This window comes from Heteronotia binoei, chromosome 14 (assembly GCF_032191835.1).
Source record: "Heteronotia binoei isolate CCM8104 ecotype False Entrance Well chromosome 14, APGP_CSIRO_Hbin_v1, whole genome shotgun sequence".
In the NCBI taxonomy this organism is placed as follows: Eukaryota; Metazoa; Chordata; class Lepidosauria; order Squamata; family Gekkonidae; genus Heteronotia; species Heteronotia binoei.
The window spans coordinates 47,389,476-47,409,584 of NC_083236.1; the positions used below are offsets into that span (position 1 = coordinate 47,389,476).

General features: G+C 48.9%; 1 protein-coding gene across 1 annotated transcript in view; it reads left to right on the forward strand.

Moving 5' to 3' along the window:
• Positions 1-20,109, forward strand: part of LOC132582446 (neural-cadherin-like) — a 165,350-nt gene that overhangs the window by 37,704 nt on the left and 107,537 nt on the right. The window contains exons 2-5 of the mRNA XM_060254019.1: positions 10,688-10,885; positions 12,389-12,614; positions 15,406-15,610; positions 18,712-18,823. Of these exons, the coding sequence (XP_060110002.1) occupies positions 10,759-10,885; positions 12,389-12,614; positions 15,406-15,610; positions 18,712-18,823 (670 nt within the window). The 5' untranslated portion in view covers positions 10,688-10,758. The remainder of the gene's footprint in view (positions 1-10,687; positions 10,886-12,388; positions 12,615-15,405; positions 15,611-18,711; positions 18,824-20,109) is intronic.

Genomic DNA, 20,109 nt, shown 5'->3' on the forward strand with positions numbered 1-20,109 from the left:
GCAGTGTGAGGTGCTTCAGGGTTAATGCGGGACTTCAAGAGATAATACCGTTTACCAGTTCAGCATACCTGACAAAGATTTATATTTAGAGCACTCGAGTCCCATGTTCATGATTGCTCAGTTAACAAACTGTTATTTTAAGCTCACCAAGAATGCTGCTGCTCCTGCATACGGCATTTAGTTTAGGATACTGTAAAAAGTATACATCCAAAATTGAATGGCAGATTGTATGCTTTTGCAAAATCAGACTTAATGCATACTGAAACCTAATTCTAGGACGGTAACAGAAGTTCAGTCCATTTTGGACAGCTGGGTGATAAGTTCAGGGCCGGCTTCAAGCATGGCAGCTCCCACACAGAAGACGCCCCAAAGCCATTCTGCCGGGTGGTGCTGGCTGCAGCAATCAAAAACTCCTTTTCTGTATGCGTCAGCTCCAAATAGCAACATATCCCCAGCAACGAGAGCCCAGTGCTAGCATGGAGACTTGTCACGACTCAGGGGGTGTCAATTGCTGCCACCACTCTGGGTTAAGGGTCCTCTTGAGAAGGCCCAGAGTACCCTCCCAAGCCCTTCAGACCTCCTTTAGCTTAAGCCAAATAATAGGCATGAGGACCAGGCAGAGTGAACAACAGAACAAAAGATTTATTTAGCAGGAAATCAGTGTAGGGTTGACAAGTCCAATTCAAGAAATATCTGGAGACTTTGGGGGTGGAGCCAGGAGCAAGGTTGCAACAAGCACGACTGAACTCCAAAGGGAGTTCTGGCTATCACATTTAAAGGGACCCGCACACCTTTTAAATGCCTTCCTTCCATTGGAAATAATGGATAGGGACACCTTCTTTTGGAGCTCATAAGAACTGGACCTTCTGGTCCAATCTTTTTGAAAGTTTGGAGGGTGTTTTGAGGAGAGGCATTGGATGCTAAGCTGCAAATATGGCGTCTCTATCTCAAAAAATAGTCCCCCCTTAGCCCCAGATAACTGCAGATCAATTATCCATTATACCCTATGAGAATCAGTCTCCATAGGGAATAATGGAGTGCCCAGCAGGCATTTCCCTCCCCCCCCACTTTCTGATGACCCTGAAGCTGGGGAAGGACCTCCAAATGGGGGGGATCCCCTGCCCCCACCTTGGGATTGGCAACCCTAGTTCAAAAGGGGTGAAGGGAAAATAAACAAATGCCTTAATGCAACTAGACTTACTGTCCCTAGACTGTCTCATTCAGACCTGGGTTCTCTCACCCTTCCTCTAAGGGTGAGGGTCTCCTCGCTGCAGTAACCCTTCTTTGGCTCTGCCTCCTAGGAAAGGAACTATGGCTCCCACCTCCCAGGCCATTTTCAAGGTCTCCTCTTTCTCTGGTTGGCCCAAAATGGTGCCAAAATCTTACAGGGCTTCTGGGAGTTGTAGGCCCTTCCCACTACTACCATTCTGGCTTCTCTGGGCCCACAGGCCTCTAAAGCACAGCCCAGACCATGACAGAGATGTCATAGGCACTTGAGCTGATATATGTGATCAGGGACAGGGCTGGCATCAGCCTCCCCTGAGGTGGGGCAGCAGCCAGGGCTTCTGGCAGCGCCCACCATGACTGACCTCTTACCCGCGTGCCTGCCCTGCCACTTGCCACTGTGCCCTTCCCCCCAATTGCTTGGCACGCCACCACCCATAGTCCCTACCGGAGTCACTGGGAAAAGGTGTGTCGGTGACTGCGGAGTGGTGGAATTTTTAGCAGTAGCAATGTCACTGCCCAACCACATGTTAAGAACATAAGAGAAGCCATGTTGGATCAGACCAATGGCCCATCCAGTCCACTGTCACACAGTGACCAGAAAACCAGGTTCCATCATGTTGGTTGATTCCATTGGAGAAAGGACATGTAGGAAAGGAGAGGAAGGACACTTAAATGGGTTGAGGGCGGGGAGGGAGATGCCATTGGGGGCTGGCGGGGCAGAGGAGGGGAGGGGGTCTCTGGTCACTCTCTGCCCAGGGCCCTCCCAAACCTGGAACAAGCCTTATCTGGCTTTTTCAAATCATTATATGGTCACCACCTGGAGGTGTTACTTGGCAACATCGGAGTGGAGAATTGTAATTTAAATCAATGGGAAGGTGGTTAAGATATACTCTCTCTTTTTTTGACAGTTTTGTGTGTGTATTGAATGGATGGGTGATGATAGGGTGCTTGAGGGCCTGATGAGTATGAACACCTCTCTTGTGCTGCTGTCTTATTCACAAATTTCTGCCTCTATGGTGCTTGAGTTGAGAAAATCATTGCACTTATTGTTCGGGTGCTTTTGTTTGCTTTTGATAGCTGATCAAAAAGAGATCAAAGATAATGGTGCTGGCAGCGATTTTAGAGAGCTAGTCTAAGAATGCTGTTTGAAAGACTGTGCTGTCCCTGAAGCAGGAAAACCGGCCCCGTCATATGTTATCTACTTCAATGAGACCAGGTTTATGACGCCCGTTTGTGGAGCCTTCCCTGTCAGGTAGCAGTTTCAGCCAGTGGGTTCTGCCACTCGTCTCAATCAGGGAACTTGTCCTTATTTATTGTGAGGGAATGGACTAGATTTATGGCCAGGGGTGGGGGGGGAGGATCATATGTTCCCCCTGTGAAAATGGTCTTTTGTGAAAATAAACAGGAAAAAGATCACAGTGGACCCAATAGTCTGCTACTACGAAGTTGCATGCCTCTGAAAAGTAGGTTGAACATATGAACATACGAAACTGCCTTATACTGAATCAGACCCTCTTTGGTCCTTCAAAGTCAGTATTGTCTACTCAGACTGGCAGCGGCTCACCGGGGTCTCATGCTGAGGTTTTTCACACCTATTTGCCTAGACCCTTTTTAGTTGGAGATGCTGGGGATTGAACCTTGGACGTTCTGCTTACCAAGCAGATGCTCTACCACTGAGCCACCGTCCCTCCAAATATAAGCTCCAAATGGGTAGCTGTAGTTGGTCTGGAGCAGCAGAACAAAGCTTGAGTCCAGTGGCACCATTAAGACCAACAAAGTTTTATTCTCGGGTGTAAGCGTTTGCGTGCATACACACTTCTTTGGATACGTTGAAGCAGAGTCACCAACCATTACACATAGGTAGGGAGAGAGGGATGTTGGCTCTTCTAATTGGCCCTTCCTGTGGCACAGAGTGGTAGGCTGCAGTATTGCAGTCCAAACTCTGCTCACAACCTGAGTTCGATCCTTGCGGAAGCTGGGTTCAAGTAGCTGGTTCAAGGTTGACTCAGCCTTCCATTCTTCTGAGGTCAGTTAAATGAGGACCCAGCTTGCTGGGGAAGGCAGTGGCAAACCACTCTGTAAAAAGCCTGCCGTGAAAACGTGAAAGTTGGAAACAACTGGTGCTTCCACAGGGGACTACCTTTATCGTTAGGAACATCCTCCTCGCCCACTTCTTATATGTAATGGTTGGTGACTCTGTTTCAACATATTTGAAGAAGTGTGCATGTTGAAACAGAGTCATCGAATGCTTATACTAAGAATAAAACTTCGTTGCTCTTAAAGGTGCCACTGGGCTCAGACTTTGTTCTCGAATACTCATTTCTGAAACTAGTAATATTTTTACTCTTCTTTTTCCCCCTCTGTGTGTATTTCATTATGAAGTCATTTGTCATGTTGTCTAGTAGATAATATAATATCTACACTCTCTAGATAAGAGCAAGAACTTTTATTAGAATCAGAGCAAGGTCTCTCCTGGCGTTGCAAAACCAGTCTTGTTAATGAGAAGATTGGAAAGTGAAATTCGACAAAAGCAACCCATTTTTTTCTTCTGAACACACTAACTGACCTGGGTAGCCCGACATGACCTGGATAGCCCAGGCTAGCCTGATCTCATCAGATCTTAGAAGCTAAGCAGGATCAGCCTTGGTTAGTATCTGGATGGGAGATCTCCATGGAAGTCCAGGGTTGCTATGCAGAGGGAGGCAGTGGCAAACCACTTCCGATCATCCCTTGCTCGAAAACCCTACAGGGTTGGCATAAGTTAGCTGTGACTTCCTAGTGTTTTACACTCATGAAGCAACTTTATACTGAATCACATTATCATCCATGAAGGCCAGCATTGTCTGTTTGACTTGGTGGTGGTGGTCTGGCGAAGGTCTTCCATATTGCCTACTAGTTTTTAACTAGGGAAAACAGGGATTGAAGCTGGGATCTTCTCTAAGCAAAGTAGATGCTCTTCCAATGAGCCAGAGCCCCATCTCCCCCCCTCCCCACCAATCAACTGATAATTTTTGCAGGGGGAAAAAGGAGGATATTCTTGAACAGTTGGGTTCCCTGTGACCCATTATCCCAAACATTCTAGGTGTCCTCCTCTTCTACAGGTAAAATGAACCTTCATGGTAAGTCTAGTGTTTTATTCTCAGATGCCCACAACAGATTTTCCACAAAAGGTGCCAACTAACTTACTTGTTGAAACAAGAGCTGTATAATCTTGAAATAAGGAAGAATAGTTCAACATGGTTCGTTGTGGGAGGAAAACTTGCTTTTTGTAAAAATAAGGATCTTCTTCGTGGTCTCTGTGCATTCACACATATGGGTATTCCTCCAGAATGGCCCTGACCTCGGAGAGTTCAAAGCAATCTTGATCGTAGATCTGGCGCGCCTCCCCCTCGTCCTGGGGCGGAGCCACCGTTTGCGCATGCGCGGACGAGGGGGGAGGCGTCTAGCCACTCAGTTTCTTCCTTACCGCTGATCCGATCGCACCTACCTCGTTGATCTCCAACTTCCTCATTGCAATCTTCAGCAAACTACTTCTTTCTTCAAACCTACTTCAGTCTTTCATCTTCACCTGGTATCGTATAAAAAAAAAAAAAAAAACCCTCCTCACTATCTTTCGGACTTTCTCCCTCACCCCCCCCCCCCGGGAGCGGATGGAAGGAAGGGACAAGGTCACTTTCAAACGCTGCACGCGCTGCTCTGCCAAGATCCCATCGTCTGACGGGCACTCCCTCTGCCTTTTCTGCCTCGGGGAGACCCACCGCACAGATTCCTGCGTCCACTGTAGCCAGTTCGGCAAACAGGCCCGCAAGAATCGCGCCGCGAGACTCCGGAGCCATCTAATGGAAGCCTCCCTCCGACCGCATGGCGCGCAACACCAGCCTCCGCCATCTTCCCCACTCCACGTGGGAACGGCGCAGCCGGCAGCTTCCGTGGCTCAAGGTCCCTGCAAGCCTAAGTCCGGCAAACATACCACAAAGTCGGACGGCACCAAGAAGCGTCACCGCTCCGAGTCCGCCCACGTGGATCCGACGAGCACCGCCAGCATAAAGAAAACCAAGTCTGCGCATCGACCCTCCGACCAATCTGGGCAACCCACGAGCTCGAACCCGGCCACGAGCTCGACCACAGTAAGATCGACATCGAACCCGACCACGAGTTCTGCCTCGGCTCCAAAGACACCAACAGTGAAATCGACGCCGACGCCGAACATCACACCATTGGAGATTGTGCGCATCTCCTCCAAGTCGCCGTCAATCACGACCTCTCCACCCGACCAAATACTCGAGGTCCACTCCCCTGCAAAGAGCCACCAACCACTCGACCCCCGCGCCTTCGTAGATCTCTCTAAGCCGCTGGAAGCCCAATCCCTGACCAGGGAACCTTCAACTCCGAGAGTCCTTTTACCACGGCAACCCACACCAAGAGCTCACAGCCGCCAACGCTCACGCAGTCGCCGACGCTCCCGCAGCCACCGTAGGCAACGTTCCCGTAGCCGCCGTAGGGACAGCCGCCAACGTTCCCGCAGCCGCCGCAGTCACCGTTCCCACAGCCGTAGAGAGAGATACTCCTACTACTCCCCGTCGAGATCTAGATCTCGCTCTCCCCGGACCCGACGAGGGCACCGACGATCCCCCTCGCACGACCGCTACCGCTCGGATTCGAGAGGGCGCCACTACCACAGCTACCATGACTCCCCTCGGTACCGAGACCGCGCGGACAGACACGATCGAACCCGACACTACGAAGCGTCCCCGCGCACACACCACCTCGACTACGACACACTCGCTCAGCTCCATGACCAACGCAGTCGCCTCGACCTCGAGCCGAAACTGCCCTCACCACCGGGCTCCATACACACTGCGACAAACAAACAGCTGCCACCTGTAGAAACCCAACCAGACCTACAGCACGAATCCGACGACGACTCCGAAGCCGAACTCTCCGAATCCGACCGCTCCTCGGGGTCGGACCTACAATCCCCGGCTTCCGATATAGCTAAACCGGCGGACCTGTCTCCATCAGAGGGTCCGAAATCCTACCTTGACTTAGTCTCCAATATGGCGAACTCGCTGAACCTGAAGCTTAACACAGACGCACCCAGGGTCTCGGACGTCGTCTTTGACCTCGTACATTCAGACCTCCCAGCAAGCTCCTCTCTCCCTATGCTTCCCGTCCTCCTCGAGACACTCAAGGAAGCCTGGGACAAGCCGGCATCGGTACCTCCAACCTCCAAAAGAGTCGAAGCCCTTTACAAGATCCACGCACCGGATGCAAAGTTCTTGTTCACCCACCCGGCTCCCAACTCCATAATAGTTCACTCCTCCTCGAAATCGAAACAGACGAGACACCCGGTACCCCCGGAAAGAGAGGGCAAGAAGCTCGATACTATAGGGCGAAAGATATACTCGCTCACTACAGCTGCAACAAAGATACAAAACTACACGGCATGCTTCTCAGCATATGCATACAACCTAACCACCTATCTCAACACCCTGATACCCTCCTTACCCGAGGAATCACAAAAACCAGCCTCTAACGCCCTACAGGAATTAGCAAGACTGAGCAAGCAGCAGATTAACACAGCTCGCCATGCTGCACAGTGCTCCTCCAAAGCCTTGGCCTCAGCTATAGCCTTACGCAGACATGCGTGGCTTAGGTCCTCGTCACTCCAACCGGACATTAAATATAAGATTGAGGACTTACCCTTCGACGGCCTTGGACTGTTTAACGCAGCCACAGACGACATCCTCACATCAGTCGATGACGGCAGGAAACGGGCGAAACGCTTGGGGGTCTCCCAACACCAACCCCAGTTCAACAGGCAGAGGAACTGGAAGCCCACCTACCATAAGGGTACCAAGTCCCCCAGACAACAAACCTCATGGAGACGGAAAACCCCCCAGTCCAAGCTGTCATCTCAATACAGACCACGCACGCAAACTTCCAAAAAGACCGCAGCTACCTCAAAACCGTCTCTTTGACCACCCTGCCACGAGACGTCCAGTTTCCCTCCTTCAGCCAAACCCCCACACCCGTCTACAACAGTTTTACTCCGCCTGGAGAAACATAACATCGGACGCTTGGGTCCTCACCATCATACAGAGAGGATACCTAATAGAATTCACATCCACCCCGAAACATCACAGATTTCTTACCACCCCATCGTCCGCACCGCTACAGACAGAAATCGCGTCCCTGCTAGACAAGAACGCGATAGAACCAGTCCCACCCCAATACCATCGCACCGGGTTCTATTCCCGCTACTTCCTGGTGCCGAAAAGGGACGGAGGTCTCCGCCCGATCCTCGACCTTCGCAAACTAAACCTCCACATCACCTACAAGAAATTCCGTATGATCACACTCCAGGCAATCCTTCCGCTTATCCCAGAACGCTCATGGATGGCATCCATAGATCTACAGGACGCCTACTTCCACATCACAATCAACCACCATCACAGAAGATTTCTCAGATTCGCCGTCGGGGAACAACACTTCCAGTTCCGCTCTCTCCCATTCGGCCTATCGACGGCCCCGAGAGTCTTCACCAAATGCATGGCAGTGGTTGCCGCATCATTACGACAACAGAGCATATCGATATACCCATATATAGACGACTGGCTGATCGTCGCCCATTCAAGGGAACAACTCCAACTGGACGTCTCCACTACCCTCTCCCTCTTGGCCACACTCGGCCTCCAGGTCAACTTATCAAAATCCAAACTAACCCCCACTCAGAGAATTCAGTTCATAGGAGCAGACATCTCCACAATCTCCCAAACAGCCTCTCTACCGCACGACAGAGTACTCAGCATACAATCTCTGGCCAACACCATCATTGCCCAGCGCTCCCAGACAGCCCTAACGTTTCAAAGGATGCTAGGCCTAATGGCAGCAACCACCGCAGTCCTATGCTTCGCAAAACTTCACATGCGACCCCTGCAGATGTGGTTTGTCAGGACCTTTCATCCTCACACACAGCACCAATCTACACTCTTGACCCTCCCATCGCACATCGTAACATCCCTCAAATGGTGGACGATGGAACATCACCTCCGCACGGGCATGCCCTTCAAACAAGCCCCCCCCTCAGTGATCGTCACCACGGACGCCTCCAGGTGGGGATGGGGAGCCCACTTAGGAACCCTCACAGTCCAAGGCCAATGGTCGGACTACGAGCGGTCCCTCCACATCAACTGCCTAGAGCTCCTTGCAGTACACAAAGCGCTGAGATCCTTTCTCCCATCGCTACGGAATCAGCACGTCCAGGTCACTTCCGACAACATCGCCACGGTCTTCTACATCAACAGACAGGGAGGCACCGCTTCCATCAGACTCTGCAAGAGGGCCCTGGCATTGTGGCATTGGAGCATCACCCAGGGCATCTTCCTCACGGCCGTTCACCTACCAGGGACCGAGAATACCCAGGCGGATGCCCTGAGCCGCCACTCGACCAACAACCACGAGTGGTCTATCAGCGCTCAATACATCCAACAAATCTTCAAAACCTTCGGAACCCCGAGCATAGATGTATTTGCCTCACCATCAAATGCCCAGTGCACCCACTTCTACATGAGAGGTCCACCATCCCAGCTCTCCAGAGGGGATGCATTCCTCCAAACCTGGAAGGGAAAACTACACTACCTGTTTCCCCCCATCCCACTCATCACAAGGGTCCTGCAGAAAATCCAAACAGACCGCACGAACTGCATCCTCATAACCCCATGGTGGCCACGCCAACCCTGGTTCACCACCCTCCTGTCTCTGTCCAACAGGACATTCCTAATCCTCCCACAAGCACAGGACCTCCTCTCCCAACAAGACGGGAAGGTCCTACACCACAACCCGGCATCCCTCAAATTGACGGCCTGGAGAATCAGTTTTTAGACTTTCCCCCGGACGTTCGCCAAGTCCTACTGAACTCTAGAAAACCATCCACTAGGAAAGCCTATCTACTAAAATGGAAGCGCTTCACCCACTACGCCTCTCAACACAACTTTGACCCTAACTGCGCTACCATCTCTCAGGTATTAACTTATACCTTAGCACTCTCAAGAACAGGCCTCTCATACTCCTCCCTGAAGGTACACCTCGCAGCTATCTCTGCCTTCCACCCCCACATCGGGGGAACAACAGTCTTCTCTCATCATGCCACGAAGGCCTTCCTCAAGGGCATCATTCGCCTACACCCTCCTGTCAGACAAATCCTTCCAACCTGGAGCCTCTCTCTAGTGCTCAGCCAGCTCATGAAACCACCCTTTGAGCCCATGGCATCTATTCCACTACACCTGCTATCGTGGAAAACAGCACTACTCACGGCTCTCACCACAGGCAAGAGGGCTAGCGACATCTGTGCCCTGAGGGCGGACCCACCCTACACAATCTTTCACAGTAACAGGGTGGTCCTTCGCCCCGACCCGACCTTCCTACCGAAGGTCGTCTCTCCATTCCACCTAGGGAAACAGTCAACCATACCAGCCTTTTTCCAGCACCCCTCGGACGCAGGCCAGAGGGCTCTCCACAACTTGGACGCGCGCAGAGCGCTAGCTTTCTACATAGACAGAACTCGAGAATTCCGTAAGGATCCGAGACTCTTTGTCACCTACGCTACCCATAATAAGGGCAGCAAAATATCTACTCAGAGGCTCTCTAAGTGGCTCGTTGCCACCATAGAACTCTGCTACCAACTGGCGAAACAACCAGTCCCGCAACACATACGAGCTCATTCTACTAGAGCCGTCGCCACCTCGTCAGCTTTCACGAAGGGCATCCCTATAGAGGACATCTGCGATGCAGCGGTCTGGTCCTCCACGTCTACCTTCGCCTCGCACTACGCTCTTGACGTTCGTGCCCGGCGTGATGCCTCCTTCGGACAGGCTGTACTTCGCTCCATCTTCGACTGACCACCGTAAGTACCACTCTCATTACATTCTGGTCTAACCTTGCATACTTTTTACAGATCCAGCACCCGCCTCCGAAGGGATAGCTCGCTAATCACCCATATGTGTGAATGCACAGAGACCACGAAGAAGATGGACAGGTTTCTTACCTGTAACTGGTGATCTTCGAGTGGTCATCTGTGCAATCACACAGACCCACCCAGCCTTCCCCGCTGCTGGACACTCACCTAGCACGTCTTCCACCTGTCCGGTGGCGGGAAGAAACTGAGTGGCTAGACGCCTCCCCCCTCGTCCGCGCATGCGCAAACGGTGGCTCCGCCCCAGGACGAGGGGGAGGCGCGCCAGATCTACGATCAAGATTGCTTTGAACTCTCCGAGGTCAGGGCCATTCTGGAGGAATACCCATATGTGTGATTGCACAGATGACCACTCGAAGATCACCAGTTACAGGTAAGAAACCTGTCCTTTTGGTTTTCCCATATGCAGGACTGTGATATGTTGCAACATTTTCATTGTCCATACGATATTCTAAGAATTCATTCTCTCTTCTTGGTAACCAACAGGGAAGAATTGGTACCTGGTACATTTAGAACTCACAGTGACGGATGTGAATGACAACGTCCCTGAATGGGTCATGGAGCCCTTTCCCTTTCTGGCCACTGTGTCACCTAAAGCTGCGCCTGGAACTAAAGTATACAAGCTCTTGGCTAAGGATGAAGATGAGGATGAGAATGGAGCCATTGAGTATTTCCTGGTGGAAGGTAAAGACTGTTCTTAAAGCCATAGATAGCATGGGACGGAAGGAGAGCTCATCCCCTAGGACAGGGGTCCTCCAACTTTTTTGAGCCTATCAGCAACTTTGGAATCAGGGTGGTGGACACAACCACAAAATGGCTGCCAGAGGAGGTGGAACCTCACACACGTAGGAAGCCCAAATGCAGGGGAGAAGAGGAATAATAATATTTAAAAAAAAACACTGGGAAAAAGGAGTCAAAGAGAATAAAACTAACACTGGCTATGATTACACACACACACACTAAATAACACAGCTTCAAATCATTTTCAGTGCACTTTCCAACTGGATTTTACTGTGTGAACTGGCAAAATCCAATTGGAAAGTGCATTGAAAGTTGATTGGAAGTGCATTCTCCCCTCTTCACAGCCACTGTGGTGGCAGCTACCACTGAAACAATGTTATTTTAATCTGCTCAATCAATTGAACCTCCAGTGCTCAGTCAGAAGCCCTACCCAGTAAGTGCCTACCCAGCCCCACCCATTTTTCCAAAACACTTGGTGAATGCCAGGAAAGGTGTCAGTAGGTGCTATGGTGCTCCCAGGCACCGCATTGGAGATCTCTGCCCTAGCATACGAGAATTGCTAACATCAAGAACTTGGATAGCCTAGGCTGGCCCGTTCTTGTCTAATCTCATAAGCTAAGTCTTGGTTAGTATTTGGATGGGAAACTACCAAGGACGTCTAAGATTGTGAAGCAGTGACAGGCCGTGGCAAACCACTTCTGCACACCTTTCACATTGAACATCTCTCAGACTCAGTGCCAGCACTAGGGTGTCAGTGCTGGGCTGTTGCACCAGGTAAGCTGCCCCGGCCACAGATTTCCTGCCTGCCGCATGCCCTTCCCCCCTCCCCACCTGAGTGTGGTGGCAGCAGGCTTCAGTTGGCATGCTGGAGCGCATGTGCCGCTGCCCATACTGACTGCTGAGTGCCCTCACGAGGCCAGGAAGCGAAGGGAAGAGGCAGGGCGGTGGTAGGGAGGAGCTGATACCTTCCTTCCTCGCTGCCTCTTGCCTTGTTGTCACCTGCTTTTATTTGCTGGTGGCTCGGCCTCCCTTGCAGGCTGCTTGGGGGTGGGAGGGAGCACCCGGTGGCACCCCTAGGCCTACTTGTGTGTGGCGGGCCTGCTCAGCCTATGAGGTGGCCATAAATTGACTGCAACTTGACAGCACTTTCCACCTCCACAATGTCAAGACCAAGTTGTGATTAGGGAGGTATAAATACAATGTTCTCTCTTAAGCTGCAGAGTCTTGTGAGCAAAAATTCTACTTTGTGAGCTACTGGCATTAAAGTTGTGAGCTACTGCATAAATTAGTGTGCTCTGTGGTCATCCTTCCTGAGCGAAGACAAAAATGTGTGAGCTGGAGGCTAAAAATCTGTGAGCTAGCTCATGCTAACTCAGCTTAGAGGGAACACTGAATACAGCCAAACTGTTCCAGTGATCTCAGTTCCTCGTATTTTCCCTTTTGTAGGTGGAGAAGGTAGATTTGAAGTCGAAAGGGACAGCGGCTGGGTTAAAACAACAGGCTCGCCTCTGGAGAAGGAGAAGGAATACTTGCTTACTGTCCTAGCTGCTGATAAACCTGGCCGCCCAGGGCCACCTGTCTCTATTTCTGTCCTTGTTGGACGCCGGCCACCACAGTTTGCCAATATGTCATACACAGTTTACGTTCCTGAAAACACGCCCCCGGGGAAATCGTGAGTACTCGCAGAGGATAAAATTCTTTAATAAAAGGTCAGATTCTACAACCAGAAATCCTAAGCGCTGTTGCAAAATATAAGTGACTCTCATCCAGCTTGAAATACAGGAGAGATGGCATAGTGTCTTGGTAAACGTGTCAGGTGTGGCTTGAGAGACATGGGTTCAGATAGCCACATAAAGACATAGTTATTCTGGAGAGCAAACAACAGGGCACAGAGGCTGAGGCCTTCCCCCAATGTTCCCTCCTGGCACTGGTTTTCAGATGTTTGCTGCCTGTGATTGTGGAGGTCCCTTTAATCACCATGGCTAGTGGCCACTGATAGATCTGTCCTCTGTTAATCTAGTCCCCTTTTAAAGCTGTGAAGGTCGCTGGTTGTCTTTGGGCCAGTCATTTTCTTTCAGCATCATTTGCCTCTCTGGGTTGCTGTGAGGATAAAATGGAGAAAAGAGAGCTGTCTACACAGCTCTGAACTTGCTGGAGGAAGGGTGAGATAAGAACATACTAGATGGCTGGTTTTTCTTCCCCTTAGCTAGATTTGAGTTCAGTAGCACAGTAGAGATCAACAAAAAATTTTCTGTATTTGAACTGCTGCCACTGAGATTGGGCTGTTGGTTAGGACTATGTGCATTCATTATATTGGGACATTAGTAAAGGGAAAAGTACAGGCAGTGGTTAGATGAGACAGTGCCAGAAATTAAGGAAATTTTCACTATAGGACCCTGAATTGTGCTCCTTCCCCCAATTGCTTTGCTCTCTGCCCCCTGGTTGCTTTAATTAAAATAACCCTCTAAAGCAGGGGTGGCCAAATTTGCTTAATGTAATAGACAGAATAAACGTCAGATGTCTGAGCCACAAGACATAAACATAAGTTTGAGGGAGGGAAGGGAGGGGAGAGAGGCAGGCAGACAGGCAGGTAAATAGATGGGGGAGGTAGGAGGGATGGGGAGGTGGAAAGAAAGCTACTTTAACTTTAAATGCATTCTCCAAGCTGCCAGCTGGCTTGACTTGGAGAAGTGATTTAAAGAGAGAAATTCCTTCTCTAAGCCGGCCAATGGGACAGTGGGGGCTTTGAGAGCCACGCAATATGTGTGAAAGAGCCACATGTGGCTTCTGAGCCACAGTTTGGCCCCCGAGCCACAATTTGGCCACCCCTGCTCTAAAGTACTGTTCCAGTGCCCTGGGCTTTGGAACACCACCCTGCATGTTCAAGCAGGTTGAATGGTTTTGAAGCCTCTCAGTTAAGACAGGCTATTTGCTGCTTATGGTTGGTGACATACCATATAGCAACTTGTACTCTTTCCAGGGTAAGTATTATTTCAGTCTTAACAGATGTAGGTCTCGTCCCATAAAAGTCCATGAGATTCCAGTGTACTTCACTGAACTTTGCATCTGATCTTGACAGTCTGCTATAATTTTAGTTCATGTGTGATCAGAAGATATCGAGGCTTTAACTTAAATGGGTTACTGTATGGTTTGCAATCTGTTGTGCCAGCATTCTAAGAACCGTCATTTCTTTTTCTTTTTTGTAACTTGCTCATTCGAAAGCAAGAGAACATATGTTCATGTGGCCAAAATCTGGCCAGCTTGGGGTTGATTGTGAGTCACGTTCATCAAACAAACAGGGGCCATATGGCATACAAAACCAGAAAGGCATCTTCATTAAAAATGAAAGGATTTTATTTTAGCATCAAAACTTTTGAGGACTTAGGGCTTCGACTTGGTCCCATGCAGCTTCATGGCAGAAATGGAATTTAAACTTGCTCTTCCCATTCCTAGTTAGATATGTGGTTGACTGAACTAGGTCTATTGTGTGTCCATGGTACAGAATTCTGTGTTCCTGGTAATTGCTTGCCACTGAGAATTAAGGTCTTGTTGATTGTCAGGGCTTTGGGCTTGAGACGAGACACTGTGAATTCTGCTCAGCTGCCTAGATTGTGTCTTTGTGAGAACAAGGCTATCACTAGCCTGCAAATCCAGAGCTTCCATAAAGGTTGACATATGATCTATTCATGAAGAAAGGGTCTTGGGGTATTCCACAGCCACAACTCTAGCCCTCTTCAATCATTACGATTTTGTTACTCCTACTTTGTCAATTGGGAGAACATGTGATCCTCTCAAGTTGCTAATCTCCGGTTGGGAATAGGGCAATGTGTATATTTTCCAGCTTGGGTACATGTGGCTAGGAACTCTTAAAAAACAACAACAACAAAACCAACGCCCCCCGCCCCAAAATCCAGTTTTTGATTGCATGTATCCAAGCTGGAAAATATGAATGTTTCCCTGTTCACACAAAATGGTGACCCCCATGCAGGGCTTTTTTTTTGTAGCAGGAACTCACTTGCATATTCGGCCATACACCCCTGGTGTAGCCAATCCTCCAAGAGCTTACAAGGCTCTTCTTACAGGGCCTATTGTAAGCTCTTGGAGGATTGGCTACATTTATTTATTTATTTATTTATTTATTTAATTTATATCCTACCCTCCCCGCCGAAGCAGGCTCAGGGCAGCTCACAACATAAAGGGATGTGTGGCCTAATATGCAAAAGAGTTCCTGCTACAAAAAAACCCCCTGGCCCTGCACACTGAAAGGATCGTTCATAGTTCCTGATATCCTAATGACTGAAAACGACTTGTTGGAAGTGGAGAATTAAGCCCGCTGCCATCTGTGTGGTCCCATCCTTGCTACAGTCTCTTTGTCATGGTACAGTGTGACAGATTGTTGGAAACTGGATTTACCGCATATTCACTGTATCTTTTTCTTTTATATTTTTCCCAACTTGAATTAGGTTTTTGACAGTCCATGCTGTGTCTCATCAAAACAAGTCCCTGAGTTACAGTCTTGTTACCAATCCGAATGGCCTGTTTAGCATTAGCTCGGCCACAGGAGACATCCACTTCAGTCGCAGTATGGATTATGAGAGCGATCAGCACCAGTATCTCCTTCTCGTCCAAGCAAGAGAAAACCAGGGGCATCTCAGTAGTACAGCTGAGGTACGTGCTCATCAATAATAATTAAGGTTGCTAATCCCCAGTTGGGGGTAGAGGAACCCAGGGTTTGGAGGCCCTCCCACTGCTTCAGGGTTATCAGAAAGTGTGTGGGGGGGTGGTTTGAATGTCCACTGGGCATTCCCATAGGGTATAATGGAGCATCAATCTGTTGGTATCTGGGGCTCAGGGGGACTGTTTTTTGAGGTAGAGGAACCAAATTTTCAGCATAGCATCTCGTGCCTTTCCTCAAACAACACCCCCCCACCCAGTTTCAAAACACTTGTACCAGGGGGTCCAATTCTATGAGCCCCAAAAGAAGGTGGCACTTGTATCCTCCATTATTTCCAATAAAGGGCAGGCATTTAAAAGGAGTGTAGTCCCTTTAAATGTGATGGAGTTCAGTCATGCTTGTCACAACTTTGCTGCTGGCCCCAAAGTCTCCTGGCTACACCCCCAAAGTCTCCAGATATTTCCTGAGTCAGACATGGCAATTTCATTGAATATTTGAGTCCCCATGTATAAATTCACTGCTGTTCTGCATTGATAGCGGCCCAATAGCCCAAACTAGTTTGAACTTGACAGATCTTGGAAGCCAATCAGGGCTGACCACATTAGGTACCTGGATGGGAGACCACCAAGAAGACCAGGGCTGCTATGGTTACCATGACTCAATGGTGCATTTCAGCTTTGTTCTGCATTTATTGGTTGCATTCTAGCATTGCCTGCCATCAAGCTGAGACTGGACTTGAATACAGCTTGTTGCTGTGCTTGTGTGGTCTCTGTGCTCCTCTCCTCTCAAGTCCAAGTTAGGTGGGACATCCGAGTGTAGCCTCCTCGGTAAAGTGGTGTTTATCTCAGTTTAAGCATAGTTTAAAGTCTTGATGTGTGGTGAGTAAACAAACATCAGTTCATGTGCAGGTGGATGATGCAGAGCATTAGATCTTGGTCAAACCAGGATGTTGTAATTCTAGCTGGAGGTGGAAGGAGCAAGTGGTAGCGTCCCAACATGGCAGTGCTCTGTGTCTCTGCCCAGTCTCAGTTTAATCTCAGCCTGTTGTGATGTCTAAATGTGGCCATTGTTAAGTCACTGTAATAACTTTTTAGTTATTGAATTTTAGCCCTCTGAGGACTACCTCCTCCAATTTGAGCATGCCCAGGTTCTGAGATTTTCATAGAGTTGTGATCATAAGAACATAAGAGATGCCATGTTGGATCAGGCCAATGGCCCATCTAGTCCAACACTGTCACACAGTGGCCAAAAAAACAGGTGCCATCAGGAGGTCCACCAGTGGGGCAAGAACACTGGAAGCCCCCTCAGCACCAAGAACACAGAGCATCCCTTGCCCCAGACAGCGAGTTCCACCTATACTTCATGTCTAATAGCCATGGATACATGCTTCCATTTGAAGTGAGGCTGGTGACCATGGTGGATAGGCCATCTTTGGGACACCTTGTCAGTAGAACACCTGCCTCTAAACCCTCCACCTGATGCTCAGGTTGTGTTTTCTCTGCATTTGAAAATGGTTGACTTTTTTACCTGTTAGTTCCTCCTCTTGTGGTATTCTGTATTTGTGCTGCAAGCTTCTTTTGAATGTGTTCTGCTTCCTTCTATTTTGGGAAAAAAAATGCAGCTTTGTGTTTTTAATGTTGCTTTATTGTTTCACTGCATTGCTGTCATCTTTGTTTGGAAACTGCTTGGAGCAAAATTTACTGGAGAGTGCAACAGAAGAAACAAACATACTAAATAAATAAAGGGCTGGGTGTTATGCTAGGCTGTGCCCTGACCTGGTTGGCCTGGGATGCCCCCATCTTGTCAGATAGCAAAGTTAAACAAGGTTGGCCCTGATTAGTATTTGGATGAGAGACCACCGAGGAAATTGAGGATTGCTTCATGGAGGTGGACAGTGGCAAACCACCTCAGAATGTCTGTTGCCCTTGAAAACCCTATGACCATAAGTCTGCTGCAACTCGACAGCACTTTCCCCCCATCAGGTTATATCAAGAGAGCCAGTTTGGTGTAGTAATTAAGTGCATGGACTCTATTAGGGTTTGTAGAATCTTCCGGGATCAAGTGCCGTGTTCTACTGGAGAAAGTTTTCCTTCCAGACGTTTCGTTCTCAGCTGCGGAGAACATCCTCAGTGGTGTTGCAGCCGGAGCAGGCGCTCAGACCTTCTTGGCTGCTGTGCATTGAGTGGGGCCAGGGCTGCTGGAGAGCTGCTATTTGTAGGCTGGAGGGTGTGTGATGAAACCAATTGCCCTTTCATCACACCCCCTCCAGCCTACAAATAGCAACTCTCCAGCAGCCCTGGCCCCACTCAATGCACAGCAGCCAAGAAGGTCTGAGCGCCTGCTCCGGCTGCAACGCCACTGAGGATGTTCTCCGCAGCTGAGAACGAAACGTCTGGAAGGAAAACTTTCTCCAGTAGAACATGGCACTTGATCCTGAAAGATTCTACAAACCCTAATGATGTTACCAGCCATGAAAACCTGAAATCTTTGATGCATGGACTCTTATCTGGGAGAATGGGTTTGATTCCCCACTCCTCCACCTGCAGCTGCTGGAATGGCCCTGGGTCAGCCATAGCTCTTGCAGAGTTGTCCTTGAAAGGGCAGCTTCTGAGGGAGCTCTCTCAGCCCCACCCACCTCACAAGGTGTCTGTTGTGGGGAAAGAAGATAAAGAAGATTGCAAGCTGCTCTGAGACCTTGATTCAGAGAGAATGGAAGGTATAAATCTATGGTCTTCTTCTTCCTCAAAATAGTCTTAGAGAACATCACCTGTCCATCCAAGTAAGTGTCAAAATTTGATTAGCGTTGAGATCTATTTTTAATCTTTTACAGTGATACAGGATTGGGAAAACATTTCCAGCTCTGAGCCACTGGTATCGCATTTCTAGATGTTCAAGCATCTTGGCTTCTGGGATTCAGCTATCTTGGTTGCTAAGTGCTTCTTTTTAATTTGGAAACTACAGACTTCTAGAAATCCTCTGAAGATTATTATTTTGGGGGAAAAACTAGTAACAGACTTACCTGTAACAATGAAGACACAGCAGGGATCCACTTTGATATTTCTACATGTTCTCTGATCTTTTTTCTTCCTCTTAGATTTGGGTTGTAATTACAGACATGAATGATTGTGCTCCAGAATTCCAGCAGTCTGTCTACACCAAAGATGATGTTCCTGAAACAGTGACTGTAACCACTGCACTTTTACAAGGTAAACCCTTTTTCCCTTAAAAGAGAGAATCTCGATCGACCAATACTCTCAATAAGTATAAGCATGGCTTTTTTTGGAGCAGGAACTCCTTTGCATATTAGGCCACTCATCCCTGATGTAGCCAGTCCTCCAAGAGCTTACAGTAGGCCCTGTAAGAAGAGCCTCTAACATCCTGCATTTTGCTTTTCCCCCCTTTTCAGTGATGTGATTCTGTAATGTGTGCTATCATTCATAGACACAGGTGTAGTGCATGAGAGGTATGTTACGGTGTCAGCTGTCCATTGGGAAATATGTGATTTTGGGGGTGGACCCTGAGGAGGATGGGATTTGGGGTGGGCAGGGACTTCAGTGAGGCCGTAGAAAAAGGGTGGCCAAACTTGCTTAACGTAAGAGGCACATAGAATAAATATCAGATGTTTGAGAGACACAAGACATTAATGTCAGATATTTTAGAGCTGGAAGGAGGGAATGAAGGCAGGAAAACAAAGTAGATGGGGAGGGAGAAGGAAGAGGTGAAAAGAAAGCAACTTTAACCTTAAATGCATTCTCCAAGCTACCGGGATGGCTTGGCTTCTCTAATGCCTTCTCGAAGCCAGCTGACAGGAAGGTAGGAGTTTCAAGAGCTACACAATATGTGTGAAAGAGACACATGTGGCTCCCGAGCCACAGTTTGGGCATCCCTGTCATCGAATCTACCTCCCAAAGCAGCCATTTCCTGTAGGTGATCTCTCTCAATTGGAGATCAGTTGTAATCTCAGACTTTCACTACCACCTGGAGGCTGGCAATCCTATACCTTTAGGAAGCCCCTTCTGTGCTATAATGGAAATGTTTCAAGCATCCCATCTTGCGATGATTGATTGCTACTATCGTTGATTTCCTACCCCTTGCTTATTCTCTTCTGGAGCTTAGCTGTGAGAGCCCGTTTGGTGTAGTGGTTAAGTGTGCGGACTCTTATCTGGGAGAACTGGGTTTGATTCCCCACTCCTCCACTTGCAGCTGCTGGAATGGCCTTGGGTCAGCCATAGCTCTGGCAGGGGTTATCCTTGAAAGGGCAGCTGCTGTGAGAGCTCTCTCAGCCCCACACACCTCACAGGGTGTCTGTTGTGGGGGAAGAAGATAAAGGAAATTGTAAGCTGTTCTGAGACCCTGATTCAGAGAGATGATTCTTCTAAATTCCAAGCTACCTTGAATTCCAAAGGCGGGGTATAAATATCTAAATGTAAATATAAAGGTATAAATGGGAGGGGTCATATAGCTTAGTGGTAGGGCATCTGCTTGGCATGAA